The sequence below is a fragment of the Callospermophilus lateralis genome, chromosome 12 (genome assembly GCF_048772815.1).
Source record: "Callospermophilus lateralis isolate mCalLat2 chromosome 12, mCalLat2.hap1, whole genome shotgun sequence".
In the NCBI taxonomy this organism is placed as follows: Eukaryota; Metazoa; Chordata; class Mammalia; order Rodentia; family Sciuridae; genus Callospermophilus; species Callospermophilus lateralis.
The window spans coordinates 80,755,818-80,766,840 of NC_135316.1; the positions used below are offsets into that span (position 1 = coordinate 80,755,818).

At 37.2% G+C, this 11,023-nt stretch overlaps 1 protein-coding gene across 2 annotated transcripts; it reads right to left on the reverse strand.

Moving 5' to 3' along the window:
• Nucleotides 1-356: 356 nt before the first annotated feature.
• Nucleotides 357-10,675, reverse strand: Ccna1 (cyclin A1). Of its 2 annotated transcripts, none has more exons than XM_076872482.1 (8): nt 10,493-10,675; nt 6,409-6,655; nt 6,097-6,221; nt 5,163-5,386; nt 3,876-4,080; nt 2,781-2,894; nt 1,793-1,926; nt 357-442 (listed from the first exon to the last, which is right to left on the reverse strand). In XM_076872482.1, exons 1-8 carry the CDS (start codon nt 10,655-10,657, stop codon nt 391-393), a joined length of 1,266 nt encoding a protein of 421 aa, XP_076728597.1. In that variant the 5' UTR covers nt 10,658-10,675; the 3' UTR covers nt 357-390. The 2 variants fall into 2 exon arrangements, with proteins under 2 accessions (XP_076728597.1, XP_076728596.1); XM_076872481.1 differs by having other exon boundaries at nt 5,235-5,386; nt 10,493-10,657.
• Between the last annotated feature and the right edge of the window lie 348 nt (nt 10,676-11,023).

Sequence of the window (11,023 nt, forward strand, 5' to 3'; positions counted from 1 at the left end):
AGGAAACAACAAGCCAGTTACCAAGCATGAAAATCCCTGCATGCCTCAACACTGAATCTGAATAGCATGCCTCATTTATAAAACCAATTTAGGAGAATGCTTGAAATAGTGATGACATTTGTAATATTATCAACTAAAATTCCAGGCAAGTCTGTCAGCCACACTAACTAGTAAATAAGCCTAACACATGGTCATAAGGCAAGTAGTTTATTCTTCAAAAATGCTAAGCTAAATTATAACTACTAAAGTCTAATAGAACCTAATACATTTACATATTTTAAAAGTCATCTATATTGACATTAGTTGGCCAAACTTGAAGAAATTTATGGAAACTAAGAGCAATCCTGTTGATATAGTGGTTGGGTTCTGGAAGTGCTCCAGTTCTGGCATTTATTGCAGAGGAAGAACTGCAGGTGGTTCCATGAGGGACACATGCAGGTACCTGAAATGAAACCCACAGCAAGGTTAGCATAAAACACAGACATTCATTTTATATAATCTCAGTTAGGCTACAGTGGTGAAGGCATTCCACCTCCTACTGTCTTGACAAGGTCACAGTGAGGACACTTGTGGGAAACCAAAATCATGAGACCCTTTTTTATATAATTGGGACTTTTTATTTTATATTCAGCCTAACAGAAGGCATGAGTAGACTTTAAATTCTAGATGGCCAAGAATATAACAGGTGGTTATGACTTAAAGGCTGCTTTACTATCTCTTGGGACATATAGGACAAAACAGAAAAATATCAACAATCATTCTGGGAAATGTTCCAGGAACACTAGGCACCACAATTGATTATATCAACTAAGAATCCAAGTTCATATCTTCAGTCTTTCAAACCTGCGTAGACAGTTATCATGACCATTGCACGTAGCCCACCATATGTAGCCTATTTAATTAAGGGTAGGATATGGTATTCATCCAGGGGATAAAAAGTTAGTTAAAATATATTTTTCTTCTAATAGACCCTCTTTTAACTTTACATAGGGATTTATGATAAGTATAGTTAATGTTAGCTGCAGGGGGATTGACATACAGAGCCTGCCCTTTAGTTAAAGATTACAAAGATTCAAGAACTGCTGTACTTTGACTAAGAAACAAAGAAACTCTCTGAGAAAGCAGCTTAATCAGTTTCATGAGAATAAATGTAGGCATTTTTAGATGCTTTTAGAATATATTATAAGATTGTTATAAGGGGACTTTTAGATGGGATCTTAAGTACAGGTGCGCTTTATACTTAAAGGTTAATGACAGGTTAGGAGACAGAGTCTGGTTACGTAGTTTGGCATCTGTTAAATAAGGAAATGTCACATTCTGGGAAAATCTGGAAATTGTAAATTGATGACGCATTTTATTAATGATTCTGGACCCATAATGATGAGAAAAAGTAGAATAAAAGGAGACAGAGAGAAAGCAGTAATCTCTCTCTCTCTCTCTCTCTCTCTCTCTCTCTGGAGATTGCTCCAATGGAACAACTCCTTGTCTCATCCCTTGTGCTGATGCCTCTCATCCTTTAGGACCCCCTGGACCCTGCTGGTGCAGGACCCTGGCACTACAGAAAACTCTCTAAGTCATCACAGCAGATAGGAAGGAAGCTGACTGACTATAATTACTACAATCTGACAATTATTAATCTAGATCTCTCCAAATTCATTTTCTTGATTTTACAGGTACTCTTACTTTACCAACCTAACACCAGATATATAATTTATTCCACTTCTAATTCTGATACAACTATTACCCATTAAGCTTTGAACAGAGCCAAGATAAGAAAATGTCAGTAACTTACTTTGAAGCCTTATACTTCTCCCTAATTGCTTGCTGAGGTCGATGGGGTATGTCAAGGCATGCTTTGTGTAGCTCACTCAGGCAAGGCACAATTTCACTTAATGAGTAGCCTGTAAATGCAGCAAGGGTTTCTGGCTAATCAAGACAAAAGAAAAAAAATTGTTTTACATAACTTTTTAAGATGTAGAAGTCAGAAGACAACCAATTGTAAAGTAAAAGTAAATGTCCATATTCATTTAAAGAAAGCATGTCCACCTTCTTCAGAGACATTAGATATGAAATACTTAAAATACAGAAGAGTTCTAAATTTCTAAGTTTGCTCATATTTCATATCATAATTCTCAATTTAGGGCAGATCACTTTCCCTGTACCCTCATGAATGTGGTTTTTACCAGTCCCTTAAAGAGTTCTACTTTTGTGACCACCTTATTTGTATAGAAAGTGAAAGCTTCTTAGTCTAAATGCAGCATAAAAACTAAGTATTCCAGAAAATAATAACAGTGAGCTTTCAGAACAAAACCTAAGGACCTGTTTTTGATGATACCACCTCCTCAGGAAAGAGGCAACACCAACTGTCCTGTTTTCTCAAAAGCCTACTGCAATTTCTAGCTATCCTCATTGGACTGATGATTTTTTTTCCACATATGATAAAAGTCAACAACTTTTGCTTGAAGCAGCCAATGACTGCATCTCAAGTCATTAGCAGTGGGCACCCAGATTTTCAGGCCCGCTTCTGTTGAATGGGCCTGCAACATGATCGCCTGGACTTCTTGCAACCTCTGCTGGACATAGAATAAAGCCACTGAGTCAAAGCCATGATGACTGGCTGACCTGCAAGATTCAGCAGCAAGTTGCAGTCTACTGTAAAGACATCCAGTTCCTTATTAAACAAACTTGCCCTTCTAAGAGGCAAGCCTGTAAACCTTAAAAACTACTGAACAGATTTTAGACAGGTCTTGAATTTCATCTAGAAAGAAGAAGAAACTTACCCAGAAGTGCCTGTTCACAATATAGTTTGCCAGGCAGTAAGCTGCAGCAGCTATCAATGAAGGAAGATATTTCAAGAATGGATCAGCTTCAAGTAGACTCAGTTCTGCTACATACTAAGCACAAGAGAAAAAACCTCATTGGAGTTAGAAATTTGACCAAGATCTAATTGACTGAAGTCATAAGTAAACCTAGAAAAGTCATAGTAATAAATTGTGTCTTCTCTTTGTTCAGACAGTATCCAGTGATGAGTACAGACATAGTTAAAATGAATCACTGGGTCAATAATTGGTATGACTGTCCTTAACCAGAATAATATTTATGTTTTAACAGAATTTCAATACCCTAGTATTTGGCCTATCCACAAAGTACATATGATAGGTTACTTTTCTCGTCTTACACTAGTAGTGCAGGTTTATGCTGGTCAGATAAAGTTGTATTGCTCTGGCACCTGGAATGGGAACAGAGCCTTCAGTCAAAGGCAAAGATATGACAATATTAAAGCTATTAATTTACTAGGCAAATGAATATGGTCCGAGTCTAGAACAGTACTGATGGGAACATATCATGTCAGAATAAATATACTTAGAAATGTATATGGACATCCTTATTACTCCCTATATGGCATAAATGTACTAGATATCATAGTCTGGAGTGACTAGAAAGCAAGTTGATTAGACTAATACTTTAGTACTTTCAACTAAGTTTCTATAACATTAACTAACCAAACAACACTTCATTAGTTAATAGGTTAGGATGATATTAGAACAAAATTAAACTACATCATAGTTCCCACACTAAGAAGTGCTGCTTGCATGTGATTCTATATACACACCAAGGGAAGAGTTTCCAAGTTTAAATTCCTTTGATGGTTGACTGATTTGACAACCTGTGCCTGCCAACTGTAGTCAATAGTAATGTCCTGTAACCAGATTTTGTGTTCTTAAAATTAGCTGTCTTTCATTGCTAAAAAGGTGTACTGGGCCCAAGACTAGGGGAAAAAAAACTGCAAAGGAATGCAGAACTGAAGGATGACTGGGAAAGGCTGCGTTTTACCCTCTTTGGTACCAGAAGTTCCTGGAAATCACTTGGCATACCTTGGCCAGGTTCTCAGTTCTGACACACACTCCTTGACGCCTTAAGTACTGAAGGAGAAATTGGTTGGTGGTTGGAACTGTCAGATCAAAAGCTAGGACTTTCAGGAGCAGGTGTTCCATCCTTAATAGTTGCCGTTTTGTGTATGTGTCATCAGTTATATAGACAAACTCATCTACTTCAGGTGGATATATCTCTTCATATTTCCTGGGAAAGGTAGAGAATTTTTAGGAGTAGTTTGGCTACCCATACTTTACTTCCTGTGTTACCACAGGCCATGTTCCTCAACAGAGACCTGCAGAGTTCTTTATTCCCTCTTTATCCACTTCAATATCACTGAATTTCACAGGGCTATGAAAATATTAAGAGCTTGTTTCCAGATCATGAACATGAGTATTATGAGAACATGTTGTACTTACTGCTAGGAGTAGAAAGAGACACCATATCCAACTGAGAGTTTAGGTTTTGGTCTCAGATACACTGAAAAATTCTGAATGACAGACAGCACAAATGAATTCCTATCAATTCTATAGATTTCAAATTATTTTGTGGAAAAGAGAAAAAAAATTCATAGACCTTTGATTTTTAAAAACATCATGTTTAACTTTGTCTGCTGAATTAGCAATTGACGCTGAATAGTCAAGAGAAGGAGAATGATGTTTCACTATTTTCATTTCTTCCCTTCTGCTTTTTGTTTCTACTTTCTTTAGGAAACATTGGCAAGTGTTTACACATTAATAACTAGACTATTTAAAACTAGAAAACTAGAAACCATCATGCAGTAACAGGTTACATCACGACAGCTCAGATATAACCCAACTCTTTTTTCTCACACAATGAGGTATTACTATGAGTCACTGATAGGAACAGGAACCAACTAAAATTGTTTATAAACTATAACCAAATAAATGAACTGTTATTGTGAGTTATTTGCTATATCATGAAGACAGTTTTTATGCAATCAAAATCTCTTTAAATAGGACTTTTACTTATATTAGAATATAGCCAAAAGACTGTTCTGCAAAATAAATTCCTGCATTTGAGCTGATGGCTCCTTTAGTCACGACATTGAACTTGTTGTAATAAATCTTAAACATCTGAATTGAAGAGTGAACATGTGGGTGAGATTCAGTTTCTTGGTAAATCCTGAAAAGATAATGATCTTTTATCAAAAGAGACACAAATAGTTCTAATTATCAAGCATTGCATTTCTTTAATAAATGTGAAAAAAAAGTCAAGTGTTTTGACAGGAGGTAGTTTTACATTATTAAGCTCAAAGAATTACTTACGAAGCCAGAAAAATAGCTGCTGTCCCTACAAGCTGCAATTTCCCTCTCAGAACAGACATGCAGGAAAGAAACCTGTCCAGGAAGTTGACAGCCAGGTACAGAGTTTCTGATCGAAGCTTATATTCTTCGCCAACCTCCACCAGCCAATCCACCAGAATCGTACGCATGCTTTCTGTGATGTCCGGCTGTTTCCTCATGTAGTGTGCTTTGGGTCTGTATCTTATCTGTTTGGGAAAATAATTTGGATATGTAGAAAGTTGTAATATCAGAAAGATCACTCTCCAGTACAGTTGCTATTTTATTTTAAAATCTCATGAGCAAAGGTTAGGAGGATGCTAGTTTAGAGACTAATGTTTTCATCATGATAAAAAAGAAACTATGGAATTCTGGTTCTATAATGTAAAGAGTTAACAACTTGAGAAGGAAATAGCAATATTGGTTATTCCTAAGAGTGAAATACTTAACACATAAATCCTTTGAGTCGTATAGAAATTGTGCCTACAATTGCTACTTACCATCACTTTTACAGGTTGAATATTCCTTTTCCATAATGCTTGGGACATGATGTCTTAGATTTGGGATTTTTTCTAATATTTACATATACACTATTAGCTATCTTGGGGATAGGACCCAAGCCTAAACATAAAATTCATAACTTATACACACAGACAAGGGTAATTTTATATAATACTTTTTAATAATTTTGTACATAAAACAAAGATTCAAGGTGTGGAGTTTTCCACATCTAGTATCATATTAACATTCAAAAAGTTTTAAATTTTGAAATGTCAGACTAGAGATATTTGACCTGCATTATTTTTCATAGATTTCTTACATTTGGATACCACGATAGAGCCATTCACTAGTGGTATGGTCAAGAACTTGTAGCTTAATATTAGGAGCTTGGGATCCTGGAGAAGTTGGGAAAACTCACTTCAGCTTCTCTAAGGTACTGATGAATTTCTTCAGCATATTCGGTCACATTTATCACATCTGTGCCCAAATCTGATGCTTCTTCAGACTGGAAATGGAGAGATGAATCTACCAGCATAGGGGAAACTGCAGAGGTTCAACATTGTCAGATAAGTCATTTAATTGAAAAACTCCTTACCTCTACTCACTTTCCATAGGCAGTTGTGAAAACTAGCCATTATGTCATGTTTTTCTCTTGCTAGATACTTGCTACTGGAACACTGCAGACAGTTGAGAATACAGAGCACCATCAGCTATAGATGAGTCAGATTACCTGTATTGAAATCCAGCAGGAAGTGAAGGTCTGACTTGAGTGTGCTGGTATCTACTTCATACACATCCTCAAATGCCATCCCCTCTCTTCCTGAGCAGCTGTCTCTGTCCCCCTGCTCAGGCTCGTCCATGTAGATATCAAATCCATGCTTGGCTGGCTCCAGGACCCCACAATCAGAGAGCATTTTCTTTCCAGCTGGAGGGAAGACATTTTCTGATCCAGAAAAACACCTGATTGCTGTGATCTCCTAAAGAGTTAATTTCTTGTTAGAGACTACCCCACAAAGATCAACTAGGAAATGTGAACCTAGCAGCTTGAATAGGTAAGATTGAATCCTAAATTGAAATGTTATTAATTTAATTACAAAAAATAAAGTTCAAAAAGTTATATTAGTCTATATCTGATATACAGAAAGAGTTACCTAAAATTTGCTATTTTCTTTACATATGTATCAAAGGGAACTCAAGATTATAGAAAGAATAAAATCTATATCTCTTCTCCAAAATGAAATAGGTACAACCTGCAGGAGGAAAACTACAAGTTGGATTTATGTTAACAGCATCACAAGACATTAAAGTACTCAGCATCATTCTTAACATATGGTCACAGAGTTCCTAGAGTCCCCTCCCTAAATATTTAATATTTAGTTGCAGCCACCTATGAAGTTCCCAGTTTCATTCTTAGTTATTTAGAAACAGGATGATTTTGGAAACTCATACTACTAACTTCTCTCATAAGCTATAAAACCTTTTTGTATATATAATACAATCATGCTTGGTGAAATTTTTCAAATAACTTCTCCCTTTTCTTTATTCTTGTAACATTAACAGTGCAAACAACCGTGGTACCACCACAGTGAACAGCATAACACATCAAATGCTGTTGCATCTTAAAGGAAGTCATGTTGGATGGTGTGAAATCAAATGATTTAGGGAAAGTGATCCTGAGTTATATTTATGCAAATGTTAGCTCTATCTACTATATTAACATTTTGCTTATACTTAATCTATGCTTACTATTAAAGGCTAATTCCAAGTTAGTATGTGGTTATATAACTTTTCTTTCCACTTATCAGATATATATATATATGGCTTATGTCTAATAAGAAAATAATCTTTATGGTAGTTTTGGAATAAAAGTCACAGGGACTATAAAGGACCACAATCAGAAGTTAGGATAATCAGATAACTATGACTCCAAGTCACTATCAGTTTAAACAAATATTTACTAAGAATCTACTATGCTCCAGAAACTACTCTAGGTGCCCAAAATTCAAGAGTGAACAAAATGTTCAGCCCAGAGGCGGTGGTGGGGAGACAAACAACAAAAGACAAAGTAGGAATAGACAGAGCAGAGTAAGAAGGAGATCAGTGTAGGACATGAGGTCAGGAAGAAAATAGAGGTCAGCTCAAGGAGGCCTTACCATAGGCCACTTAAGAATGATTGGCATTCATGCAGAGGGGAGCCACAGAAAAATTTTGGGCAGAGGAAGACTGTGATCTAACTTATTTTTTTTTTTTTGGTGGGGGGGAGGGGTGGTTACCAAGGATTGAACCCAGGAGCACTTAACTGAGCCACATCCCCATCCCTTTTTTCACATTTTATTTAGAGACAGGGTCTTGCTGAGTTGCTTGGTGCCTAAGTTGCTGAGGCTGCTTTTGAACTCACAATCCTCCTGCCTCAGCCTCCCAAGCCTCTGAGATTTCAGGTGTACGCCACCATGCCTGGCCTGACTTATCTTTATAAAAGGATCATTTTAGGTGCAGGAAGCAAGACCAGAATAATAGAACCAGTTATAAAACTGACAAATCCAGATGAGACACAACAGAGGTTTAAAGCAGGACAGAAAAGGATGAGAGGGAAAGAGGCTCTAGACATTTTTTTAAAGTAGAACCAACAATACTTTCAAAGTAGATTAAATGGAAGGTAGGAGAAAAAGAAGAGTCAAGGATGAAAAAATGTTTTAGGGTTGGTCAAAGGAAGAATGGCTATTTCTTTTCCTGAGATGAGCAAGACTTTGGGAAAGCAAGTCGGAGGTAGGGAAAAGGGTTGGTGTTTGGTTTTGCCCAAGTTTGAGATATTAAGTGGAATGCTGGGTATTTGATCCTACAATATAGCTCAGGGGGTAGGCCAGAGATAAAAATATGAATCATCAACAGACAGATGGTTTTTAATGGTATTTAATTTAACACTTGAAGAGATTACTGAGGGAGTGAGGCCAGACTGTGACCAAAGCTAAGCCCTGGGGCACTGTGAGATTAAAGAAATAAAGAACCAGGATACTCAGGGAGTGGCAAATGAGCAAGGTAGATAGCTTGGAGAGGGTAGTGCTCTCGAGTAAGAAATTATTAATAAATTATTAAGACTGGTCAACCATGTAAAATGCTACTGATCAGTCAAGTAAGGAAAGAATTAAGAATTGAGTCAAAAGAACTATAGACAGAATTCATTCAATAAAAACCTATATGATATTCGGGTATATGTACTGTTCCATGTACTAGGAATACAGCAGAGAACATGACATCCTCTCTGATAGAACTTATGTGCTATTAGGATAGACAGATTCTCAATAAATCTTGCTATAAACAGGACAGTAGCTGCAAAGAGATGTGTAGTTGAAAGATTTTGATGAAAAAATATTTATAAGCATATAAATATGCTTATTTATATTTATATATAAATAAGCATATTTATATGCTCATGGGTTTGTCTCAGTAAAAAAGAGAAAACTGATAAAAGAATAAATGTTACTGAAGTGAGATCCTTGAAGAAGCAAAAGAACACATTTTGAGGGATAGGTCACCTTATCTAAAAGGGACATTTTAGTTACAAAACAGGATGGCAATGGCAAGGTATCTGGCATATGGAAACAATGGTTGTTTCTACATTTTCAGGAAAATGGGATATAAAGTCATCACCTGAGAGTAAAGATGAATAGGAGTTATGGAGGATTAAAGAGAGAAAGGGGATAGGGAATAGGTTTCTAAAAAGGTTGTAGAGGATGAAGCAAGGAAATGTAGAGGTGGGACCAGGTAATGTGAGAGATTACTGATTTTGAATTTAAAATGAGACCACTTAGCATAGGCACAACTGCCAATTCACAAGCACCAGGTCTTGAGACTGTAAAAAATAAATATTGCTAAGAAAATTAAGTTTATTAAAACCACTTTCACTCAATTTTCTCCAAAGCTTTGAACAGATTACTTTGAATATTTTTTCCACACTTACCAAACCATCAAAAGGTAGGTAACTTAAAGATGCAACATATGGAAAGCTTCTAATCTAGCCTCCACCACAACATTTTTGGGGATATTAAACCTCACACTTCCTCACCTATAAAACAGAAAGAATACCTTAGAGCAGTTGGGCAAAAAGTGCCCAACTGGACTATTGTGACCATCAAGCACTTAGATGTACAATACAGGCTTAAGGCATTTTTATGAAGACTAATCTAATAGCAGAGAGGGAAGATTTTTATCTAAATAATTCATTCCTAAGGATCCAAACCCTGCCTTCTCATTTAAGTGTCTGGATTTATTTTTAATCTTCAAAGGAAGGTAACTGTGATAAGTTTAGCACATACAAATAATATCTGAGGGTCCATTATCTTTTTGCCCAACTGCTCTTTGTCAGCAGGAAGATGTCTGCTCTCAAAGCAACCTTTTTGAAGTAACCTAGTATAACCTGAAGTAGCTTGATCCAATCCCAATTCTCACACTATCCCAAATGAACACAGCAAAGGTTGCCCAGTATTGCTTTAGACATTACCTTGAACACAACTCTGACCAAGGAATTCCAGCTCCAAATCACATTTCCTTTCAGTCTAGCCCCTGAATCACTTTACATATGTTTAATACAAACTTATTTCCTTAATGTTGGAAAAATAACAAAAGTAATAATCACTATTTCTGGCTCAAAACAGAACTGGTTAAGATGGTCTTAAGAAATCAACTTCCTTGTAGTCCAGATCCAAGGCTATAATATTCTAGGACAGTAGTAGGTACAACTACAAGAGAAAAGCACCTACTACCATCATAGAAGAGTCATTCTCCATGGCATCTTTCCCAGTGCTTCTGGTCATTACCTGGCCACAGGTCTTCCTGTACTGCCCATTCTCGGTTAGCACCCCTAGCACTGTCCTTTGTGGGGGATCTTGGCCAAGCTGGGCTCTGGTGAGCATCTGAGAAGCATCGGGACCTCTAGCCACTGCAGCCAGGACGACTCCACTCTTGGAGCTGCTGCGACGCATTGCCTTGGACGCCACAAACTGCTGTCACCAGGAGAAACAGAGAAGCCTGTTAGTCAACCCTCCCTACCTGGGGCTCCAAGGATTCAGTGAATCTCTAGGAGGCAAAGCACCAAGTCTTGGAATCCCCACTAATTGCTGATCTTCCCAACAAATTATTATGGGTTGAAAGGTCCAGGAGCGACAGCACTAGAGATCAAAGCTGCCCTGAACCAAAACAGCGATTTGAATCTCTGCTGGATTTCATCCAAGACCTACCTGAGGGCTGGCAGGAACCAGACATCCTGCCAAACCTCCACGTCAGGATACTAAGCCCCATGTAAATTGGGAGTTTACACCCAAGAGCCTCAGTCTTCCTCTGCCGCGAAG